This window comes from Solea solea, chromosome 5, assembly GCF_958295425.1.
Source record: "Solea solea chromosome 5, fSolSol10.1, whole genome shotgun sequence".
In the NCBI taxonomy this organism is placed as follows: Eukaryota; Metazoa; Chordata; class Actinopteri; order Pleuronectiformes; family Soleidae; genus Solea; species Solea solea.
The window spans coordinates 23,548,288-23,573,688 of record NC_081138.1 but is presented as its reverse complement, the minus strand read 5'-3'; the positions used below and the strand labels follow the sequence as shown (position 1 = coordinate 23,573,688).

The 25,401-nt window shown below is 40.2% G+C and overlaps 1 protein-coding gene across 11 annotated transcripts in view; it reads left to right on the top strand.

Moving 5' to 3' along the window:
• Positions 1-25,401, top strand: part of ppfia1 (PTPRF interacting protein alpha 1) — a 39,207-nt gene that overhangs the window by 5,871 nt on the left and 7,935 nt on the right. For 5 of the 11 annotated variants that reach the window (XM_058629839.1, XM_058629834.1, XM_058629836.1 and 2 more), the window contains exons 3-23: positions 6,613-6,714; positions 7,475-7,639; positions 7,763-7,837; positions 8,468-8,569; positions 9,347-9,574; positions 10,073-10,219; positions 10,692-10,826; positions 14,577-14,660; positions 14,762-14,893; positions 15,616-15,678; positions 15,763-15,842; positions 15,927-16,077; positions 17,452-17,675; positions 17,778-18,009; positions 20,852-20,881; positions 22,042-22,166; positions 22,239-22,411; positions 22,493-22,586; positions 23,480-23,491; positions 24,846-24,927; positions 25,015-25,215. In XM_058629839.1, the coding sequence (XP_058485822.1) occupies positions 6,613-6,714; positions 7,475-7,639; positions 7,763-7,837; positions 8,468-8,569; positions 9,347-9,574; positions 10,073-10,219; positions 10,692-10,826; positions 14,577-14,660; positions 14,762-14,893; positions 15,616-15,678; positions 15,763-15,842; positions 15,927-16,077; positions 17,452-17,675; positions 17,778-18,009; positions 20,852-20,881; positions 22,042-22,166; positions 22,239-22,411; positions 22,493-22,586; positions 23,480-23,491; positions 24,846-24,927; positions 25,015-25,215 (2,637 nt within the window). The remainder of the gene's footprint in view (positions 1-6,612; positions 6,715-7,474; positions 7,640-7,762; positions 7,838-8,467; positions 8,570-9,346; positions 9,575-10,072; positions 10,220-10,691; positions 10,827-14,576; positions 14,661-14,761; positions 14,894-15,615; positions 15,679-15,762; positions 15,843-15,926; positions 16,078-17,451; positions 17,676-17,777; positions 18,010-20,851; positions 20,882-22,041; positions 22,167-22,238; positions 22,412-22,492; positions 22,587-23,479; positions 23,492-24,845; positions 24,928-25,014; positions 25,216-25,401) is intronic. The other 6 variants (XM_058629837.1, XM_058629842.1, XM_058629838.1 and 3 more) reach the window with 2 other exon arrangements.

Sequence of the window (25,401 nt, the reverse complement as noted above, 5' to 3'; positions counted from 1 at the left end):
TAACAGTTGTCCAATGCATGCATCATAGTGTTTAGTCAATAATGAAAGTGAGTAACTTAAATATGGCACTGGGATGATCTAGTTGTCAGATTTCCCTTTGTTGGTTTTCTGTTCTTGTTGTTAATAATTTGTACATTTGTCATGGCCCTTGATATTACCCCGCTTAGACTTCAATTAAAGTGAAAATACTAGTCAACAGTCAGTGGGTGTTATCCGATGATTGTTCATAGTCTTAGTTTGTAGTTTTATTTCAAGTCAGTGTGTGTTTATAGTGCATGTTTCTGTCTCCCTCCATTGTTGGTTTGATGATCAGTTTAAACTGAGTTATTACTTAACCATTATACAAATCCTGGTACTAATCTAATTTTACCAGCAACTAAATACAAAAAGATCCTTGTTTTGGGCTGGAACATTGTTGTTGTGTCAGGGTATTACGTGAAAAAAATCATAAAAACATCAGTGCCCTATGAAGCACCTTTCCAGCCTGCGTCCTCGCAGCATTTTTAGCCCAAGTGTCAGTTTTACTTTTGGCTGATGGCTCTCACAGATCTTTGGCTTGCACAGTGGACAAAGTGGTACTCGAGTCTGGCAGGATTTCATGAGCTGTATGGCTCACTGAGAGCAATGAGTGGAGTTAGTGATTTAGTTTCACAAATAATTAATCATCAGTCATTCTCAGTTGATTTGCATCCCATACATACATTTTTGCATCAAACTTAACATGTGTAAAAATAAAAGTACCATGAAAGCTAATGCAGGCTATCTTTAAGTATAGAAACTGCATATTTTAGAGGAATAATGTAACATATTATTACAATATTAGTTTCAACCTTAGAGCAACGGTGCATGCAATTAATTAACACTAATTAGTGTCATAGCTGGGCTTCTGTTCCTGCTGTTTGCATTATGCAGTGGGAGTCTTGATCCCAGCTTTGCCCATCTGCTTGTAGTTCTCTGTTATATTATTGACTCATGTTTCTCTACCTGCTGTGGTCTTAAAAACAAAGGGATCAAGTTTCCACCTTTTAATCATGTATAAGCGGTTGCTAATCAGCCCAGTGCTGTTGTAGTTCTGGTTCATCTGCATCCAAGTTAACACAGAATTTGTTTTTACTTTACTACATCTTGTATTTAAATAAATCTGGACGAGAACTGAGAGAAATTCAGATCAGTATGTTCAGGGCTCCAGACCTTTTGCATTGGTGCCCCCAAAACTTTGAATGATATCAATGTTTCTGTCAAGCTTAAAGGTTCCCCTTTATGCTAAAGTGAAATTTAAAGATAGGAAAGAGTTATTTTGATTTAAATATTGTGTACTTTTGGACAAGTTGTGCGAGTGTAGCACATGCTGCAAATTATTTTAGATAAATAAAAAAAGGTATATATTAACTAAAATCTTACAGGTTCAAAGCTTCAAGTTTTACAGGAGAACAAAATAAATTCTTTGCTCAGTTCAAAACAAAGTTAAATATCAGGAATTACCTTCAAGCTGTGTCAATTTTTTTGTAGAGTTTCAAAATAGGTTACATGGTTTTGTCGGAGCTGGAGCTATTCTAGCCACGATTGGTTCAGGGCACTGATTCTCTTATTGGCATTAGCTGTTTATCGAAGTTATGTCAAGTGTATCTTGTTTACATTACATTACATGTCATTTAGCAGACGCTTTTATCCAAAGTGACTTACAATGGAATTGAGTACAATCAGCCAGGGGTGGAGTCGAACTTGCAACCATGATGTCTTTCGCACACAGGGTACCGGTCTTAACCACTGAGCCACTCCACCCCACCCCAATGTTTCTGTATTGAGGAGAAGTTCTGTTGGCGCTTCGCTCGTTAGATAATAAACAGCGAGGGAGACACAGTTGATACTGTGTCATGTCTGGGTTTACCAATAGAGAGGGTGCTAGCAAACTAATGCTACCTACCGAATTTGAAAACCAAGACGCTCGTAATGAAAAATACCATGAACATAATCTGTGTGCGTGAGAGAGAGCGTGCGCTGCGGGGCTAGGAGATGAATGAAGGGAAACATATGTTGGGTTTTTTACTCGCATTGGGGTGACGGTCAGTGCTGTTTCTGTCACCTTGTATTGATCCATGTATGAGAAACTCTGGAAATGTTAGGTGCACCAGTGTGACCTAAGAAAAAATGTAGTTGCACTCTAGGGCTCTGATGTTACACATTACAGTGAAGGCCATAAAGCCAGTGGATTGTAACACAATGTAGGATTTGCTCCTCCACAATTGACAGTGGGGTAGCAACAGTATTGTTCATTACAGCATGCATTTGTTGACAAGCCAATAATACCAGTGAACTCTGAAGCAGAATTTCTAATGTACAAACATATTTTACGACTAGGTGCAGTAGCCTATGTTAGCAATTTATACTACTATGATGCATTGTTTTATTTTTCAGGGGATCCAAAATTAAAAGTTATCCATCCATTAAACAACGCAAGAACGGTGGTGCCTTAGTTTGCATAGATTGTTTGCAAACCTAGCTTATGTAACCTGTTACTCATTGTATGCACATTCTTTGAGTAACTTGGTTTATTGACAAGAGGACTTGTATAACCTGGCCTGACACACAGCGAGCTTACACTAAATGTAGATGACAAGCAAACAATTAACATTTACTAGTTCAAAGGTAAGAGGACCAGGTTACTCTCTGTGTCGTATCCCTCCGTTCCTTTCAGCTCACACCAGCGAGTGAAAGTCGGACCAATATTCACCCTTGACCAGCCTCTTATGATATCACTCTCCTTAACATTGTTTATTTGGGGGGGGTCATGCTGTGACGTAGAGTTTTGTAGTAGGCACTATGGCTCTTCCAGAAACCGGAAGAGCCATAGTGCCAATGCAGGCGATGCAGACCTGCTCAGACTTAGATACATGTGCGGGCTCATACTTTCTGTGCTTTTGGTCATAGGGTATAAGTGGTGTACATTTCATCATCCACCATTTCCCTCTTGTTCCGTGCAGACATTAGCTGGACAAATCTGTGCTCTTCCTGTTAAATCTAGCGTGGACGTATGCACAGCTCATACTTCTACGGATGTAGCACAACACTTTCCTGTCTAGTTGGTGGCACACTTGTTTCTGCCATATGCGAAGAAAACCTAAACCATGGAAACTTGCTTGAGGTTATATGAGGAAATGCGCCATCACCCACACATGGACAACTCACTCCTCAAAGCAAATGAGGATAGACAAGTGCAAAGATTTTTATAATTTGGCACTACTGGAATGGAATATGAGGTTGAGTACGCATGTGTGGAACACTAGATTGATGCTGACCCTCGTTAAGGATGAACGGAACCACAGGCTTGTTTGCGCATGTGGAAATGCCAAGCGTCTCTTCGCAGATGCAGAAGTATGATACAGTATGTGTTGCAGAGACTCTGGTTGTTCAGGCTGGTGTAGGTAGGTAGGTTAAGGAGGGGAAGGGAGCACTTCTCTCTCTTGTTTCCTCCGTTCTGGTGAGAGGTACCCTTCCACTGGAATGCACAAACATTCCAGAGCAGCTTACTCACACGTCAGCAGCTTCTCTGTTGGATGGTGCTTACTCGCTCTTTTACTTATCTCTGTTTGGGGTTAATGTATACAGAGTGCTGACCAAATTGGACTAACTCTCTATCTGTCAGTTGTCCCCATGTAGATAGTTCACTGATACTTGTATTCTTCCAATCTAGTTTTAGGGTCCACATGTGCTTTAGTCAGTTTCTTTCCTTCTCTCTCTCTCTCTCTCTCTCTCCCTCCCTCTCTCGCTCACTTTTGTGTGCACTGGTCCTGAAAATCCAGGTGTGTTATACAACTGTTGCAAACATTGTTGAGGCAGCAAAAGAGGAACAGACAAGTTGTAGTCATAGGCTATACTCATGCTTTGCTTCATTCATGCGTTTTCCACTGACATATTTCTGGCTCCCCTATCCCCAATTATTGATCAAAAAAAGGTTGCCTACTTCAGCTATAACTCGATTTAATGACATCAAGTTGTTTCTGCCATATACATTTTGTGTTCCTGCTTGTGATTCCTTTTGCAAACTTGAAGGCGGTGGAAGTAATTTGCTACTTTTTTATTTGCAGCTGATGAGAATAAGCCTGGACTCAATGGACTTTGTTGTGGGAGAATGAATGTTTTACAAACTGAAGTTGCTAGTCACAACAGTCATATACAGTGTTGAACATATTTTTAAGATTAAGCTGAGATAGATTTAATAAGGTGAGCCATTGTTGTGGTTTAAATCTCTTTTCCTTGTGGCCGCAGTGGCAGCTGTGTTTACAGCGGGAGCAAGTATCTGTGTCTCATGCTGGTTCTTCCTGCAGGGGGCCTTTATCTCATACAGCCATCCCTGTAACCAACAACCTGAACTGTCACTTTCTGCACAACTGATAATTGATGAGTCTTGATGAGTTCTTGTTGCACTGTTGATGTTGCTAAGAACTGCACTCAATTTCAGGGATGAGAGATGTTTTACCAAAAATCCTCTTCATTTAAGTGTTCGTAATATTATATAAAATACAGCCAATCATTTCATTCTGACCACATGATTGGCTTTTGTACCTGCCTGTCACTAACTGATCTGCCTACCTGAGCACACGGTACTATAGAGGAGACACTTGTATCCCTAAAAGTTTTGTGTTTCATCCGTGTTTATGTGTGCTGTTGCTTTAATAGGTTGGCGCACATATTTATGTACTCCCCCCACCCTCTCAAACTTAATCTCCTCCCCTGTTCTTACAGCAGCTCAGCTCATTTCTAACCAGCATGTCTCTTCGACACTGAGCCGGGTACCAGTTTCTCTGTTGCAGGGGAGAAATGGGAGCAGGGCCCCAATCTTAAATTAATCTGCATATATTTTTTAGCCACACATTCTCAAGAAAGAATTCAAACTTTCACCGGTTGAAGTTAAGTTGAATAAAGATAATGATTTTTTTTAAATCATTCAGCAGTCAGCAGATGAATTGATTTTGAAATTGTTTGAAGCAAACAAACAAAAAAAAAAACAGGTGAAATTGTAATGTTTCATCCTAGCAAGGCACATAGCATTCAAATAAAAAAAGTAATGGCCTAATCTATCCATTTCAAAATTTGTAATGGCATGTTTTTAATATGCACTGACCAGAGTTGCACAACTTTATCTTGTTCAATTTTATACAATGATAGTACAGCTTCTATTTGTATTACTGTGCAGTGGGGCTCAATAATAATAATAATAATAATAATAATAAAATAATATAGCTTTGCTGGTGCATTGCTGCTGAATAGGGCCATCTCTTTTTCCAAAAATCAAGTTTGAATGAATTAATTCAAATAAGTTTGACTCTCTCTGAGTGTTTTTCTAATTTATTTGTATAATAATGAATTTAGGTTTGGTTTTGTGGACAAAATAAGACTTTTAAGAACATCATTGTTGCAATGATTGGTAACCAAATGATTAAATGAGAAAACATACAACAGATAAATTGATTATGAAAATAATCGTTATTTGCAGCCCTACTGTCATGTGATACCTTTTTGCGATTCTACCTTGTATCAAATGCCATCATTTTAGTGTGTGAAATGAACATTTTGAGGAACATTAAAGGATCAGAGGGAAAGGCTCATAAATGGTATCTTAAGTCTTCGAGAAATCTTGGGGTTGCCATACTAGTCAATCTCAGCATCTGCTCTGGAATGTAGTAACTACGCCACTCTGTAATTACCACTGGGCCAGCCTCTGATGGTGTGTCATTGGCCAGCAGAAAGCAGAGACCTTGGCTGTAGCCAATAGCAGACTCCGTTTTAATTCCTTCAGAGGAGCAGAATCTGTGCCAGTCCCTGGAAAAGCTTTGAGGCTGGAGTGAAGGGAAGGGAGAATAGTTGTGGTAGTGAATAAAAAGAACACACAGGCATCGGCACACACACAAAAACCTCCCACCCTCTGAAACATAGTAAGTAGTCCTCACCACTCAGGGTACTTGTGCTACAAGGCAAAAAATCAGGATGGCACATTGTTTAGGTCCAATCATGCATGTAATTCCTAGATGGTGTGTGTGCGTGCACGCACACATGGACACTTGCACTTGATGGCTGGAGGGAGATTTAATGTTTCTTAGAGCAAATCTTGATTAGAACTGAGTAAAAAGCTGCTATTTATTTTGATATTTGAGAAGGGAATCTCTCTCTTCAGTGTCTGTCTTTTCTCTTGCTCCTGTTTGTCTCCTTGTGTGAGATTATTTTCATCAGACAGAATGTGACTGCACAAAGATGAGTACAAAGACAGTCAGACAGGAAGTGCTTGTCGTCTCCACCTCCATTGTTTCAGATGTAAACACAGCCTTAGTGTTGAAGGTGTGGTTGACTGGAGGGGCAAGGAGAGAAAGGAATTTTCAGTTATTTGTTATTTAAATATGTGTAAATGTATCCCTTTTTTATCTTGCTATGGGTCCAGTCACCACAGCACTGGAAGATATCACCCTTAGGTATAAGTGCATGTAAAGCAAATGCTGAGATTGTCTTCTTCACACATATTACAATATTTTGTTAACCTCCCAAAGGGATTAATAAAGTCGTCTGTCTGTTCTATCTTATATGACATTACTCAAACATGTTGCTGTACTTCTGTTGTAGGAGTTTGCTGCATTAACGAAGGAGGTGAACCTGTGCCGGGAACAGCTTCTGGAGAAGGAGGAGGAGATTGCAGAGCTGAAGGCTGAGAGAAACAACACACGGGTTGGTAGCATGTGCACAGGATTGTTTCTTATGCAACCTTGTCTTAGACTACACACATCTCCACCAATGACAGGAAGAAGTTTCTCTTCTAGAAATCCCTGACAGATTTCTGCATGTTTCTGTTTTGGGTCTAGGTGGTTGCCACAACACTGGCTGACAAATCGGTTTCTGTCCTCTAATCCAAACCATTGTCACAAGTTATGGGTGTTGCAAAATGCTCACTCATCAAAATGTTTTAACCATTGACAATGAATTTCACAAGAGACAGCTGTGAGCTGCAGGACCATATGTCGGGGTGTGTGTTCTTTGTGTGTTATGTCTCTGCCTGTGACCTTTTTTACTTTTTCACACTGTTTTATTAGAGACATTATTACTTTGATATCTCAGACTGAATCGATAAAAACATCACTCCTGCCCCTTTAAAACAGCGCCGCTCTCAGAATCTTGAGGATCTAAAAGAACCCTTTCCTTGGGATGAGAAAAAAAACAGATCATACAAGTCGATGTTGAAAATTCAATAATTGGATATCTTGAAGTGTGAGGCTCTGGCTCATGGTGTGCACTGACTGTGCTGTGCATACAACCTGCTAACTCCCTTCACTAAAAAACAGATTTAGACATGGATGTCTCAATCAACAATGTTTTCAGTGAATCAACCTGGTTGACAATACAGGGGGCTCACACTGCATTTATTGTGTCAGTACTTCATACAAAACTGCCCCCTTTAATGTTTTTCTCCAATTGTCGATGTGATGTTTAGCTCCTTTTGGAGCACCTGGAGTGCCTGGTGTCTCGCCATGAGCGCAGTCTGAGGATGACAGTGGTGAAGAGGCAGGCTCAGTCTCCAGCAGGTGTCTCCAGCGAAGTGGAGGTCCTCAAAGCCCTTAAGTCACTTTTTGAACATCACAAAGCCCTCGATGAGAAGGTAAGAATGAAATAATGAATGTAATACTTAACATGTTTTTACACGTTACATTGGTAGACAAAGAAATGTTCAGGTAGAATTGTTTGTACAGTTTCTGGACGTTAATTTTAACCTGTTTTCCAGGTTAGAGAAAGACTACGTGTTGCCCTGGAAAGATGCAGCATGTTAGAGGAGCAGCTCACAATGTCGCATAAAGAAGTAAGCAACCATAGGAGTTATTCATGCTACATTGATATGATCAGTATTGCTGGAAAGCTTGAATGAGGAATATGTGTGTAACAAATGAAAGCATGAAAAATATAGTAAACATCAGTTACCACCATTTATTATTTGAAGTATTTATAACTTTTTGTGGTGTATTGTGCAAACATCTACATTTAGATTTGGATTTAGATCTTGGTGGTTTAACAGAAAGGCTTAAAAAAAAAGACTTAAAAAATCAAAAAATAAATCTACACTTTAATCTAAAGTTTGTAAGGCAAAAGCCTACAGAAGAATTTTCACAATCGTTATAAAGTTACTTGAACTTGCCCTACAAATTTGGGACGAATGCTTTTTGCTGCTGTTTTTTTTCCTCAATTGTTTGTTTCTTTGGTAAATGTGATGCTCTGTTTCAGTGTAATCACAAAGAAACTGTGGTTTGGTCTCCAGTCCTTTAATTATCTGGTCCTTTTAGAGGCCAACGACAGAGACAAGCAGAGCATACCACAAATCATTAAAAAGAAGCAGCAAACGAGTAAAATGCTGTTGGTTTAGTGGTTAACCACATATCTGTTCGGATGGCGATAATAGGCAAGTGACTGACTTGACTCAACATATTTTCTATAGCTGGTGTACCTCAGGGAACAGAGCAGCCTGAAGAGAGGGCTGGCAGATGGAACCAGCGAGGTCAACCACAACTGTGAAAACACACCAAGCACGAATGGCAAGGTGAGGTCACCCCTCAGCAGATTGAAATGATGGTGTGTGAAAAAGCCCAATGAGAGACGATGTCCACCTTTTGTTCAGCTTAAGAGGCAACAGACACCTTATTTTAGCGTTTCCAGGCTTCACTGATCACTCTTGTAAAGACACTGTAGTAGATGCTGGTTAAGGCACATGTACATTTCCCTTATGTTGTGCCATGAAAAAGCATCCCTGTCACAAGAACGGCACACGACACCAACACCAGCTTATCAACAGCACTATGGGAATGACAGGGGTAGAACAGAAGTATGTACTGTATGTACACTCAAGGTAGTTAAACTGAAATCCTACTCAATTTGTAGATTGATTGCAGGGATTGGTGTATGTTTGTGACACAACATAGGATTTAGATGTTCAAGTAATGTCTCAGGTTATTTTGATGGTACATCAACTCATAAAGGGGTAATGAGTTTGTCAAATCCTGAGCAGGTCTGCATCGCCTGCATTGGCTCTATGTAACTTCTGCTTTTGGGTCCGTGCCACAATAAGAATTACAACATTCTACTTTATGGCGTATATTTGCTGAGGATACAGCAAAAGCAGGGTAAAGCTTCAATTTAACTGTGCTGTGCAACCTGCATACATGCACGGGCAAGATGCAAATACTGCAGAAGGTGAGCAGGCTGGCAACAGTCCAGCTTCCTGCTGACAGATTGTTCTGCCTGAAATAATAAAACTCTGACATCATTTACTCTGAGTGGTTGAGGAATCGGAACACAAGTTCTGTCTTATCACCCATAGCGGTCATCGGATGGTTCGCTGAGTCAGGAGGATGAGTTGAGGTTCGGTAAGGTTGGTGAACTCCAGGATGTAGTGGACCGTCAGTCAGCCGATCTGGGCCAGATGAAAGAGCGAATGGCTGCCATGGTATCGCGCATCAATGAGCTGGAGGAGGACCTGGACACGGCCCGTAAGGACCTCATCAAGTCTGAAGATATGAACACACGGCTACAGAGAGATTTGAGAGAGGTGAGGACGATACATTTGAAATGCACTTATTGTAAGTCGCTTGGGATAAAAGCGTCTGCTAAATGACATGCAATGTAATGTAATGATACAGTTTGTAAAGACCTCCTGAAGTTTGGAGATTGTTTTCAAGTATTGTGTTTTAATGCATAAAACAAACAATAGCTGTGAGGTTCTGAAAGTAAAAAATCCCATTTATTTTCTGCATTGTGACCATCCAAGGTCAACTCAGCACAAGCCATGGAATTGTGAAACTATATTTCTATAGAATCCACAAGAAAATTATGATATATATTAACTACCCTGTTCTTCCAGGAATCACAGCACCTCTATACCACAGCTTATCTTATAGTTGCACTTGTGTTGTCCAGAAATACACATTCACATTCATTTCACAGTATTAAAATTATATATAATCTCATCACGTGGAAAGGTTGCATGGTGTTTGGGTCAGAGAGAGGCCACACTAATGCTTATGTATGTGTGTGTTTTTGAGTATAGTCAGTTGCTCAAAAGGAAGACATGGAGGAGAGGATCACCACCCTGGAAAAGCGCTACCTGGCAGCTCAGCGGGAGGCCACTTCTGTCCATGACCTCAATGACAAGCTGGAGAATGAAGTGGCCAACAAGGATTCCCTTTACAGACAAGTAGGCCCCACTAAAACACATAAAAATTCACTATGAGAATTTGCGAATGTGGTGTGTCAGTCTCAGAGTTGTCTGCCAGCAGGAACTGCCTGCAGTTCTCAGACTCCTGCTGATGAATTGCTGCTGTATTCACACACAGAGCAGCGCAGCAGGCTCTGAATGGGAAGCCTCCAAGACACTGACTCGTCTCTTTACATGTACTCACTGAGATGGAGATGTCTCTTTTCTTTTTTTCTTGTGTGTTTTGTCTGTCTTTGTGTCATCGTGAAAGCTCTCTTCCTCACTTCCTGCCCACCCCACCCTGACTCATCCCTCTCCCTGTCTCACTTTGTCTCGCTCTTTATTCTCTCTCTCTCTCTCTCTTCACTTTCCTCACCATGTGGAACTGAACACAATCCCTAAGGCCGTGATGCAGCACAGATGAATCTTCAACATGTCTGCTAATGACTGTTTTGCTTGTTGTCTGTTGTAGAATGAGGACCGAAACCGGCAGCTCCAGGAGAAGCTGGAGCTGGCCGAGCAGAAGCTGCAGCAGACCATTCGCAAGGCGGAGACTCTGCCTGAGGTGGAGGCGGAGCTCGCCCAGAGAGTAGCTGCCCTCACCAAGGTATAAGCATTTATGGTGTAATTGAGAGAAAGACATGTTGTGTCTCAATTCAGGGGCTGCCTCTTTGTGAGACTGCATTTCTTGGCTGATTGTGGCCCAGTGTTGCAACTTGGTTTGTCAGTTTCCTCCCAATGCAGCTCACAAATAACATTAGTCCATTCCTTAACAATGAAGGGTCCAAGGGGTAGATTCTTCCTAGCCCAGCCTATCTCAGTATTTAATGCGTACTAGTGATGGATGTTTTCAAAGCAAAAATAGGCAAAATGACAAATACAAAATGCGAGGAAAATGCGAGTATGAAAAACTTTACAATAGAAGTAAAGCTATATTGCAATGTTTTCTTGTAAATAAAATGAACCAACAAACCAAATGACTTTAAAACCTTAAATATATATTTATCAATATGTTTGTTGTGTTACATAGTGTTAATACTTGTACCATGTCGGGCTGTACCTTTGTTGCTGAGGATATCGGTAATACGATGGGGAAATGCCCTGAAGCCCAGATGTTCTTTGTGAGCCACCAGGTTCTCTGATGGAGGTGGAAAATCTTCAAATGTTGTTTAATTATGAAAAAATGGAAAACTTTAGTTTTGAAATTTTCTGTGACCTTTCTGTTTTTAAATATGCCAATTATGGAAAGACAAGCAAAATGTACAAGTTAGCAATAAACTGTGTTCTAACCATGCATACACCAGCACACATAATATAATCGTGAGGGCTAATGCATTAGATCTAGGGACGGGCATGATTTTCTAATATGCAAAATGCTATTGCTGCAGCTGTTCTCATATTATGCACAGTATACCACAAATGTTTCCCACTGTGACTCAGTGTAACGTGCAGTGATGTGAGATTTGCTGATATGCTACTCTACAGCCTCATAGAAGAAACATGCAGAGATACTACAGCTGTTAGTTATGTGTGCAACTCTGTTCCATTCATCATAAGTCTACAACCTTCATCCATAGCTTTTGTAGAGCAAAGCACCCAGCAGTAGGTGAGAGCCCAGTTGCAGACGGTCAAAAGTTTAATGTTAGACAACCTGAACTGGGGCCTCATGCATTAACTGTACGAGCTCAAAAAGGTTGCGCACACTGCTTTCCACAGACACAACAGAATGAGAAAAAAAAAATCTTGATTCTTTGTGGCCTTGAGCGCAAACTCTAGAGCTAATGTGAAAAGTTGTGTAGAGCACCACAATATCTTGTCTGGCTCTGTCAGGTGTGTTAAGCTCTGAGTGACCACAATGTTTTAAAATAATACTTTCAGTGTAACTACAGTGACAAACCTGAATTAGTCTGAAAAGTGTAAAGGCTAAGTGTAAATGACACTTTCCTCCATTCCCTACTCAATTTCTTTAGTTGACATTCCCAGTGAATGTCAATTATAATTTTTACTTGAAATGTCCATCCTTAATTAGTTCTCTGCATTAGTAAGGAGCTCCCAGAGGAAGCCACTGAGGAAGCCATTGTTTATCTTACTCAAATATCCACTGGGATCTATTTTTAGATATTTGACTTGTGTGTTTTATCCATTTATAGTTTGAGTCTTTGTCTCAGACATCACACACAGCTGCTGAACTTACACAGGCAACATACAGTACCTTATTAGTATTTTAACTGGCTCCCAGTACACATCTGGTTTATAAACTGGCATTCCTTATTGTCTTCTGAATTTTTTTGTTTTAGTTTATGAGGGAGCTGTTTATCCTCTCCTGTGCTTTTCTTTTACTTTTTCATTTTTGTCATTTTCACATTGTTACAGGATTTGAGTTGTTTTTTATTTAAGTAAAATTAAATATAGATTAAGTAAAGTGACTTTGTAGAACTTTAAGTGAAACAAATGTTAGTATTAACAAATATTCATGCAGCTTAGACTGACTTGAAGCCACATGACTGAATGAAAAAAATGAAAGTGAATAGTGACCTCTGTGTCTTATATACACACATACAGCATGGGGGAAGTTCTTATCACAAGTCATCACAGGTGATGCATCTTTGAAGGAAGCATATCTAAGGCATTATTTTTGTGTCGTCTATGTACCTTGTGTTGTGATGTGTCCTTTGATTGTTTGTGGTAGCAGGTGCTGTACACACCACTGGTCCACCCTGTGAAACTATAAATGAAAATATAGTTGACACACACCACTTGACAAAATAATTATTTAATAAAATCTATGTTCCATAAATACTAATTAGCTGACACTGCTAACACTATGAATTATTAGTAGAAGGAAAGCATAGAAGAGACAAATGCATATATGGTATATGTTGCCTGTGACTATGCAACATTAGAATATGATGACTGTTTTATCTTGCTGTTAGATGCATACTGGAAACTTGTTACAGCTTTGTAAACTGTTTACTCATTCAAAAGTGGTGTAAAATCTTTCTACACTGAGTAGAACGATTTTTCACCACAGCACACACACATTGTTGATCCACTGCTGCCATGAACAGTAGATTCACATGTGTTATTTTGTGATTTTTGGAGTGACACAAACTTAACAAATGAAGCAGCTGTAGACCAGCAGCTCATGTGTCCCCCTCAAGTTAACATATACAAGTGAGTGAGCGAACATATACTTAAGAAATGAAGTGCAGTGATTCTAGGCGATTCTTTTCTTCAGTGGCTTAAATCTATTATTCCTTATGCCCCTGCTGGCACCCAGTTACTTCACTAAGTGCGTGTCTGCCTGTCTTTTGTTGCTTCTGGGCACAGGGGGCACACATATGGCTGTGTCTCTACCTCGTACAATCACTCTTCAACAAAGCAGAACTATCCCTTTAAGGCCTACACTCTCACTGAAGTCATGTTCCATTTTGAATGTGTCTATTTTTTGCACCACTAAACCAACTCTGTCCTCTCTCTTTCTGTCATGTTGTGTTGTTGTGTGGTCTTCATGCCATGCTGCCTCCTCCTCCTTGTCAAACCTCTAGTGTGTTCTGTGTGCCTCTCAAGACCCTAAGACTCAGAAGAAGGTAGACTGGATTCATTTGCAGCAATAAGAACGGGACGCTTGAATTTTGGAGAACCCCTATTTTTTATTTAATCTCTGTTACTAAACTTAACCAGGTTAATAGACAGCAATATCAACAGTTTAATTGGACCACTTATATTTTCCGATCCCCTTTCTTTCCCTTAAAAAATCTAAACAAAATCATTTTAACTTTTACATAGAAGTTGCCTGGTTAAGTGCAGTGCCAGACTTGGTGTCAGAATGTGTATGTATTTGCTGGTAAGCTGTGTTACTTCCCGCTAAACACGGTATCCTCAAATCGTTGGTGTCTAAAAACAAACAAGAAATGCTAGCTGTTTGGCTCACTTACTTATGGAGACTCAAGAAAAACTGGAACAGGATGTGTTGCAGGAATGTACCACTCCATTGAGCTTTTACATAATTAAGAGCTAATAGACTGGTAATATCTGCTGGTTGTATTTTACAGTATACCTAACTGGAGAAGTATAAATATTGGTTTCAGTATCGATCATGAACCAGTGTAATATGTAGAACCTTGTTCCTTGGTAGACAGGTGGGAAACATTGGCTGTTGTTAGAGTTCTGGTTGTGGTATTTTCCTCTGCTTTCCTCTTACTGCAGCTTTATGCTTACTCTGTATAGATGCCATATGTACCTGGTTGCTTCGTGTGTGTGAGTGCAGCATTAACTCTGAGAGGGTTGAATATACTGCGCCAATAGGATATCTTTGTAGATAAAGAAAAATAAGATGATTGTTCCTTAATTTCAGGCTGAGGAGCGCCATGGCAATGTAGAGGAGAGACTGAGGCAGCTGGAGGCTCAGCTGGAGGAGAAGAACCAGGAACTGCTTAGGGTGAGTGTGAAGAAACTTGAGTAACCTACTGTGTATGCTTCATGTTTGTTTGTTTTCTTTTATGCTCATACCACATATTGTGTTTTACCTTACTGTTACAGGCGCGGCAGAGAGAGAAGATGAATGAGGAGCACAACAAGCGTCTGTCAGAGACAGTGGACAAGCTCCTGTCGGAGTCAAATGAGAGGCTCCAGCTGCACCTCAAAGAGAGAATGTCTGCTCTGGAGGATAAGGTGGCTGAGAAGTTGTTTCAATTTATAACCTGCATTCTTTGTAGGCTTCCTTTTAAGCTGATTGTGTCAGTGCTGTGTCTCAGCTGACCTATTTGAAAGGGTTGAGGGTTCAAACTGGGAGATCGGGTTTCTCATGGGTGACATCACCATTGCCACTTTCTCCTGGCCTAACCTATCTTATCTAATATCTAAATGGCCATTGGTTGTACCATCAACAGTAATTAACTAATATTAGCGGGTCAGCATAGTAAATGTAATCGTTTGTTTTAACAGGAAATTGACTCAAGCGACACCCTGTGTTTCATCTTTTTACATTTCTTCTCTTACAACATCATAAAAGTCCTGAAAGAGAAAAGTGACAATTTTTTCTATTTAGGTATCGTGTTAAAATGTCCCAATCTATTGTGAAGCTGATGCTTGCTGTGATTGGTCCTTCCGTGTTAGGGGGTGGGGCTTAGCCATTGGCCAATTGAGATACAGCTACTGTGAAAGGTGGTGGTGTTGCCCAGCGTAACATGGTGTAGTTACAGTGAATGTACATTGATTAGACGTTTCCTGGTTTAATCTCTGTCTCCTCCTGAGAGCTTGTTGTTGAGTGGCACCAAGGACATTTTCTTAACCATAAAAATATTTGTTGTTCATAAACTTCTTTGTCATGTTGCATAGTTAGCTGACAGTTAATGTTTTTATCAGTGTCTGATATTGTGTCTATCTCTGTTCAGAATGCTCTGATAAGAGAACTGGACCACACCAAGAAGCTGATCGAGGAGTCTCACCATGAGAAGGTGAGGGGTAAAAGTATAATGTGGATCTTTTTATGCGTTGGTGTCTTTTTTAACTTCTTCACTTCTGTGAAATTCCTCCTGTAGGAGCAGCTCCTAATTCAGATTGAGACGATGAGGGCAGAGAACGAGCAGGGTCGAAGCAGGAGCAACTCCTTGCTTCATGGGTAAGCTGTTTAAGTGGTTGAGTGTGTGGTTTCAGGCTCTAACCGCTCAAACTCACTCTAATTCTTTTTTTTTTGTCTTTCCAGTCGCTCTCAGCTGGACAGCACTCCAGACTTTAGGTATCCAGTGTCGGCCTCCTCGCTCATGGACAGTAACTCGGATCATTATGGAAGTGCTCTGGTGCTGAGGCGACCTCAAAAAGGACGAATGGCAGCGCTGCGGGACGAGCCCTCAAAGGTGAGCTCCTGGCTCACCTGCTGCTATTTGTATAGAACACTCATGAAATTTGAGCTAAACGGCCTCTGAACATCAATTAATTTTTAATGCATTGGGTTGGGTCATCTAATACACTTACGTTGTGTTTCTACCAAAAGAACCAGGAAAATTAAATACATTTGCATACCTGATGCATATTTTAGTTGTAATTGTTTGTGCAATTATTTTGCACTTTAATATTTATCAAACCTGTATTAATTCAGTACAACTTTCAGTACACATCTAAACAATGACAATTTGTTCTTACATACTATATGGCAACAATATTCAAATAAGCAAATGTGGGGCTGTGTACTAATGGGACCTTCCTCAAATCTAAAGTGTGCTTTGAAGTGGTGAAAGGATAAATTGTACGCTCCTGAACTAAGCAAACTCCTCTCTCTCTCATTAAAGTAAATTAAATAAGCGCAAGCTCCTCATCTCTAGAAACACGCTCCACCTGTTTCTGCCCATAACATGAAATTCTGGACCTTATTATTTATCTGTTTAATTTTGAGAGTTGAGGCAAAGCTAGTGAGAGAACCAGCACGGCAGTGCTGATCATTAAATTTTTTTTTTCTTACATGTTCAGATCATTATGAAAATGTTTTGGGGAAATGCAAACAGTAAACATGAAGGAGATTTAAGTTGTGCTGCTGTAAATGTGAGAAGATTTTGCACGCTGAAAAGAAGCAGTGCTGCAACGTCCACCTCAAAGGTTCCTGAACTTTTAGAAAGTACTTCTTGCTGTGTGGGGTCATTTTTATAGGATAAAACACTTACCTGGAACTTTGATTTGGTACCTGGTAACTGCAGGGGGGGAGGGGGGGGAACTCTGGTAAAAGTTTGTGTTGGAAACTCAGTTGTACAGTTTAACTGTGTTGAATCATAACTGTATCATTTGAGAACTGTATATTCAGATGGTTAATGTTGCTTAATCTCTGACTAGGTTTATCACATCACATTAAAAAGTGAGATATAATTGTTGTCCAGGTTTAATCTCATGAGATGTACAGTTGCTTCAGGATTAAAAACGTGTTAGAATTGGTTGTTATTGAATTTGTTCATTTTGTGACACGTGTTGCTCATATGGTTAGCCTCACTCCTTCAGCTACCTGTTTGATTTCTTCCTGATGAGTTTCTTTTTGTGCTTCTTTTGGCTTTCTTCCACTGTGGACATCAGCGACATGTAAGTCAACAGGAAGAGCAGTGACACGTCTGTGTGATTCATCAATTATCCAGCTAACCATTTATCTGTTTCTTTCATATTCCTCCTCCTGCTCCTTCTCTCTCCTTCATCCCTTCTCTGCTTCAAACATCTGCTTTTCCTGCAACCTTGATCTCTCCTTCTTGCAGGTGCAGACTTTGAATGAGCAGGAGTGGGAGCGAATGCAGCAGGCCAATGTGCTGGCAAATGTGGCCCAGGCATTTGAGAGTGACATGGATGCCTCAGATCTGGAGGAGGATCGAGAGACCATTTTCAGCTCGGTGGACCTGCTGTCCCCTGGTGGCCAGGCTGATGCACAGACTCTTGCCTTAATGCTGCAGGAGCAGCTCGACGCCATAAACAATGAAATTAGGTATAAGTATCGTGACACACACACAGCCTTGAGTCTTAATATTTATAATCACAGTGTTATGGACAATGTAACACTAACTCTTCTCCTTTTTTTTCATTGCAGAATGATTCAAGAGGAGAAGGAGAACACAGCAATCCGGGCAGAGGAAATTGAGTGCCGGGTTGGCAGTGGTGACAGTCTTGGAGGACGTTTCCGTTCCATGGGCTCCATCCCTCCAACACTTTGTGGGGGATCCTCATTGGGTGGCTCTCCACCAGGCTCTGGTCATTCCACTCCCAGACGAATTCCTCGCAGCCCCAACAGAGAGCTGGACCGCATGGGTGTCATGACCTTGGTAACGCCTCCTTTGTTATTATACGTTTTCTGAACTGGATAATACGCTCTTGCTTTATTTCCTAGGAATCACCAATGTCAGTTTCATAATTTAATGAGTCTTAATGGGACAGTCAGGATTTTTCTTGGAAGTGGGTTTGGATAAGGGAAATTATACATAGTCAGTGTTTTCACTCTATGTATCTCCTGTGCTGAGAAGTAGCCAGGGTTGGACATGGCTGCGACCAGAAACAACAGAACTAATACAAAAATATCTTTAGCACTTTTCACAGTCTATGAGAGTATATTCACCACTTAACCTTACTGTCACAAACCCTTTTCCAAATTTTCACTCCTTCACACCAGAGTCCATGTACAAAAAAAGTTATTTTAGCCCACAGGATAAAGATGTTGTGCTACTGCTCTAATAACAGAATTGAACTTAGAAATGAAGGCAGCACCAGTACCTTATACAACCTCACTTCAAACATACCAAACCATACCTCTAACAAGTCAGACATTATTTTTTACTAAAATCTAAGAGCATATGTTTGTCTATGTGCTCTTTAACACCACAAACCTGTTTTAGTTATAATTATTGTCCTCTGTGTGTTCTCTGAATGTCATCATTTTGATTTGTCTACTAACATATTGTGTCAATATGTGACAGTGTATAACAATGTGTGTGTTTTGGTAAATGCCCGTGCCCGTAGCAGTATTGCTATGATCCCTACATCATCCAGAGCTCCATCTCCCAGCAGATGTTAACTTACCTGCCCTATGGTGCAACTGGCTTCAGTTCCTTCCCTCAAGCTTTTAGCTATGCACCCTACTTACAGGTACCTGCATGTCCCTCCACAGCTGCCCCCCTTCCCTGCAGTGGGTGAAGTCTGCCTCTTTCTCTCTGTTTTGTTTCAAAAATGCACAGGGTGCTTACAATCTCTTACTGGCTGATTAAAGGGCCAGTATATTGCATTCTGGATGACAGGATGTCTCAAAACAAATATTACCTAAGTATACATAAACAAGGGTACTGCTTTCTCCAGTGAGGAGTGACATCATAGACCAGTCTGTTGTTATCGAACTTTTGTTTTGGTAGCCTGTCAAGCAGTACAATTTGTGTACCACAGGAAACACTAGACGATTTATATAAATTTGCGTTGTTCAAATGGGTTTGTTAACCATGTTCACAACATGAGCATTTTCTCAACACTCCTTTTATATTCACGGCCTATTAACTATGTTTCCTGAAAGCTTGGGTGTTTGAGAGAGGGAGGGTGTTACTAAGACTGGTCTCCTAAGTAGGTGTGTGAACAAGTCCTAGTGGAAAGGTTGCTATTCCCACATTGGTAATAACTGCCCAAGTTGCAATGTAAAAAAAAAAGGGGCGAAAAGAGTCTCAAAGGTGGTCAGACAATAAACCCAGTAAAATAGGTTTCAATGTATTTTAGAAATGGAGAGAATGAAATGTGTCATCTGTCACGTATGAAGTGCTTGCGCCTGTCCATACTTATCTTGTGGGAGGTGCTCTGGAGGACTGAGAAACTGCTTCCCAAAATGTTTTCCTGGGGTCATCAGTTAGTCCTTTCAGGAATTTTTGATTTTGTACTTGAAACAATTATTTCAACTTCAAGCAGATCTTGCATCTTATTTAACATCGACAAGATTTCCAGGAAAAGTGAAAGTTATCGATAAAAAAATGAAGTCTGGCTTGATTGTAGAGCAGTTATAGAGCATAATAAAGTTTTTTGGAAGACGTTCTGTAACTGTAATCTCTCTTACAGTGTCACTGTAACTAGTGAGAATAATAAGAACACCAAATCAGAACATTCTTCTATAAGAACACTCTGTGACTAAATTTATTTTTTGAGTGACTCAATTTCCTCTTCCTGTTTTCCTTTTATAGCTCACTAATCTCTTCCTTGTCATGGCCTTACTGTGCCAATTGAGGAAAGGAAATGGGTGATACGCTATTTTGCCCCTGGGGGCAGGAGAAACTCCCATGGAAATGTTGCATGCTGATGGTTTATTTGTTCAGCTAATGCCAGGTCTGTGAGGAATGTGGAACAGAGAGGGAGGGAGAGAGAGAGAGAACTAAATGTGAATAATATCACAAGAGGTGATGTGACCTGTAATTTCAGCTGTAATGTTAAAGCTGCAGTAGGCACGATCACTAGAGAAATACTGTTTTGAGTTTTATTTGCAGGTTTTTAAAAAACTGATGTTTTTGGTTTGCTGTTTTTCTGTCCAGAGTTTCTCTCATCAGATGAGCATGGACAGGCACATTAATTACAGATGACCTGAAGTAATCGCTCCATCTCTGAAACTCTGAAGCTGATATTGACATGTTTCATTGTGTTTATGGTTCTATTCTCTAAAAGACTCTTTTAGTTTTATGTGACGTTAGGAAATCAAGTTATTTTGTTAGTTTGACTAAAAAGACTTTTAGTCAATTTAGTAAATTCAAAGTTGGGCTAATGCGATAGGGAGTTATGGAGATTAGTCAGGCTCAAATTGGTGCTCAATCCACAGAACTGTTAGTGCTTTCATGAAGTTTTGCACTTATTCCAGATATCCCAAATCTTCTCAAGTGAGGTTGCACCTATCTGACCTTGTCTTGACCCTGACCTCCTGTGTGGTTGCAGTGTCTCCTGTAGACTTTTTTTGTCAAGAACTTATTGTCTTCATTGCATTTCTAAACTGGATTCCAGTGTGTGCGTGTGTGTGCCAGTCTATATGAGCAAATGTATACAATATTCTGGTTTCCTGCGCTTGTATACCTGTGCATGGCTTGGTTCTACTGCTGATGTGTCATTTGTCTCACTAACTGCTTCTCTCCTCTCTCCTTTTTTGCCATGCTTCAGCCTAGTGACCTGCGCAAGCATCGCAGGAAGGTAAACTAGAGTTGTGCTGTGCCGTGCTCTGTCAGCTGCCTCTCTATTTCTCTCATCTCTCTCCTCTTTGTAGCCTCCACAATGCTTACCTTAAGGCTACATCCACACTATTCACTTTTCATTTAAAAATACATTCTCCAAATACGCCTGCCGTCCACAATATCCTAGTGTTTTGAGCTCTAAAAACTGAAAAGGTTTTTTTTTATATATATTGGCTCCTTTTAGTTTCACAATGTAGGTGTTTTGTTTTATTCTGGATTGGCTGAAACAGAAACCTTTGTAAATGGTGGTGCAGTTACCTGCATGTGCTGATCATTCACAACTGGACTATCAGCTGTGAATAAAACGCTCCATTAGCTCTTTTAGTTTAATCTCATTGTCAATCAGGAGAAGTGGTAGTCAGGATATATAGCTATTTAACACAAATGTTTCACTCTAATCTAATAATCTAACTCTAATAATAATAATAATAATAATAATAATAATAATAATACTAATAATGAATAGGCTTTAAAGTGTGAAAATCATGAGCCCACCGCATTTAAAGTCATTATTACTGCCATCATTTTGATTTTTGTTTTTAAAACAACACTTTACATGTGAAATGTCTGCAGTGCTAATTCATCAATGAGGACAATGTTTCTGATTTTTCTTTTGAAAAATGTTTTAGCTTCACTTTATATTTTTCCTATTCTTTCCTAAACTAAAGCACTGGAAAAGATGTGTTCTGACCTAATTACACCGATTAAAGTGTGTCATTATTAAATGATTTTAAAAATGGTAAAGCAATTAAATTAGGTGTAGTATTCTTAACTTTGAAATGCTGGAGGCATCTCCTGTGATGACAAAAATAACAGCTTGACAATACATTCTGACCTGAGACTTCCATTGAAACATTTTGGTGACATGAAAGCCAGCAGTCCACAGAGATTTCCTTCTATGACCAAACATTAATGAACCGGTGGACAAAGCAAAAACAATGTCCACTTCATATGGCGATTAATCTAAATGATGTCTTATCTTTAGATTTTGTCATCATAACTTGCATTTTACACCAAAGCTCTGCGGTTTGCACCTGATGTCATGACTCTTTCATATATAATGTTTGGGCCAAGTATGATAAAAAAAATTGCACGTTACTGAAGTGTCTTTTCCTGCAGTCTGCTCAGGACGACAAGGCCACCATCCACTGTGAGACATCCCCACCCACCACTCCACGCTCCATGCGTTTAAACAGAGACGCAGGTCATGCTGCCAGCCAAGAGGACATAAGAGATTTTCGAGCGTAAGAGTTGTGCCTGCCAACAGTTTCTCTATGTTCTCCCTCAGTGTGATCACTCACCCTTTGGTCCCACAGTCTAGCAGGCCTGCAGGATGGACAGGGCAGTAACCCCAGCAGCAGTAACAGCAGCCAGGACTCCCTCAACAAAGCGGCCAAGAAGAAGAGCATCAAATCGTCTATTGGCCGCCTCTTTGGAAAGAAGGAGAAGGGCCGACCCAGTGTTCCTGGCAAGGAATCGCCTGGTTTAGGTCAGACTCAAGGGACCATGTTTTGATTCACTACACCACGTTTATATATACTCGATTTATTAACTCTGCTTATGTTTACAGCTGGCACACCTGAGGCAGAGAACTCTCCTAAGGATGGTTTAGGAATGGGCACTCTAGGAGGCCCGGCCGAGAAGAACCGGAAGCTGCAGAAAAAGTAGGTGTCTTTCCCAATGTTAATTTACACTAAGCTTGCTCACCAGAAATGATCAAATATGGACCAATAATCGTGTCGCTCAACAATGCCATGTTTTGTACATGTAGGACTTTCTTATGCTGTGTAGACCATTGCATTTAGTCACTGTCACATTTCTATCCTCATCTATGAATATGTACAAATTCAGCTTAAATGTGTTTGCTCATCAATAGAAATGTGAATAAACAGCAAAAATGTAGTATTGAAGTAAGGGCAACGTGATAGATAAATACATGAGCACAGCCAACACTGAAAAAAGTAAGCTTATCACTTTGTTGGGTTGTGTGGTGTACTGAACTCTATACTTATAATAGTACATTTAAAAGTTTGTTAGTAGTTTGGAGAATTCTTGTATGTGACTTAACTTCTGAAAAAGGTGCATTTGGGTACCTCTACTGATTCAAATGTGAACTCTATCCAGCCCTGTTATCAATGTGACAGTTTTAGTGCCATGTTTAAAAGATATTGTGTGTTAATAATATAGACTGATAGTAAAGATTGAATATCCTAAATATCCTATCCTGCCTATGCTGGAGTTTTCATATTGTAAAATAATAATGATGATGAGTTTTATTGTGGGATGGCGCTCCTACTGCAGCACAGTACTGGCTCACGCACGCACGCACGCACATACACAAACTCACTCACTTTGCATCATCTGACTCATGCTCACTCCCATCAGCTCATTCTCCACTGCACTCATCTCCTATAGTGATTTTATGTTTTTCCTTCATTGTTCTTAAATCTTTTTGACACATTGACAACACCATTACTATTGTTTGGCTTCTTTTTAGCCTTTAAGTCAGTATCAATTCATTCTTTCTTTTTTATCATCCCCCTCATTCTATGTGTAGTCCAAAGACAGGGTAAGTTGGTTCACATTGCTTTTGCTTTGCCTTCTCTTCTTCTTCCCACACTTGAGCCCACACTACTGCAACTCTGAATGTCTGACAGTTTTTCCATGCTCCTCTTTACCTGCTTTCCTCACAGGAGCTTAACTAACAGGAATGTGTGTTTGCTGAGTTTTAGTGAGTGACAAATTTTCCTCTTGGCGCATGAAGTTATGCACTTGCAACTTCAAGAAAGGAGGTTCATGGCAGAATTCCACCATATAGCTTTTTGTGTCTGTTCTTGTCTACAAAAAGGTCATGTAACACATGTGAGAAGAATCAGTCTGTTGTTGCTGGTGCCCTCAGCATTTAATTAAAACCAATATGTTCTCTTTGTGGTTGCGATATACAGCACCATCCAGTGGCCAAGTACTGCAGTTTTCTTTGATTTTCACATTATCAGTGAACCTGACTCAAAAGCTGCATCCAATATCCCATTAAAAAACTCCTGTAACTATACTTTCCACTAATGACAAACTGAAAATGTGCATGAGATGAATGCAAGATATTTAAAAGGTGTTTCTGTCCTCTGCCCTGTGTGCATGTTATAGAGGAATGCATTCATTCAAGAGGGATTTGTAAGTGGACTCTCACAGCACTGGCTCTGGGAGAAAACTTATCTGAATAACAAAACTTCCTCAGTCCTGAAGTCCTTGCCCAGAAGTTTAACAAAAAGACACATTTGGCTGAACCTCAGGTCTTGAACATAAGGGATGACCTGATGCAACTTCATGTCCGATACTGATATTAATAATGTGTTTTTGAACAACCATTCTATTGGTGCTGATGCATTTACCACCAAGTCTAACAAAAATATTTCCTAAAAATCACAAATTTTAGGTTACCTTTTATCACAAAGAAAATTGCACTCAGTTGTTGCCTTTTCTTTCATCTTAAAACAGATGAAGTATGTGCTTAGTAAAGCAGTTATATTTTAGGTGTACAGATCTTATTGGATTTTTGTTTTCCTTTTCTGAAATTTGATCCAGTGATTTTTACCACTATCGGATCCTTAGTATTTGTTGGGTCAGCTCATCCCTATTGAGAAAGGCAGAGGATTTTTTTTGGACAAGTACGATTTGCTGTTTGTCTTTAATGAAGGTTGTTTACATATTGATGTGAACCCTCCTGGGGTGTTTCATTTTCTCTCAAACTCCTGCTCTCTGTTTTGAGTCTGCATGTCAGTCAATGTCTTGGGGGTGGGGGTTGTTTTTTCTTATTCTCAAAAGGTCAGTCTGATCCAGTGCATATTTGGAGTCTCTAACGGGGTACATTTAAGTTCCTGGGGTCGTGGACTCTTGCAAGCTATAATGTATGTTTTGTCTCTCAGGCATGAATTACTGGAGGAGGCTCGCATGCAGGGCTTGCCGTTCGCCCAGTGGGACGGACCAACTGTTGTGGTTTGGCTGGAGGTATGGCTGTCCTAAATTAAATGTTCACATGATTCAAATGTCTCGTAGCAGTAATCCACTCTGATAACTGATTGTCCTTCATCTCAGCTGTGGGTGGGTATGCCAGCCTGGTACGTGGCAGCGTGCCGTGCCAATGTCAAAAGCGGCGCCATCATGTCAGCGCTGTCGGACACAGAGATCCAAAGGGAGATAGGAATCAGCAACCCGCTACATCGTCTGAAACTTCGCCTGGCTATCCAGGAAATCATGTCTCTCACTAGCCCATCTGCCCCGCCCACCTCAAGAACGGTACTTGTATAATGTGGTTTGTTTACAAAAACACGTAGTACAGGAACTGCTCACATAAATCTATTTGTCACATTAATACAGATACTGCTGAGACACTGGGCTTTGTCCACAAGTTTCGTTCACCCTAATACAGCATGGCACTTAACTGTACTTAACTTGTACTAATGATGGGATCAACTAGCTTCT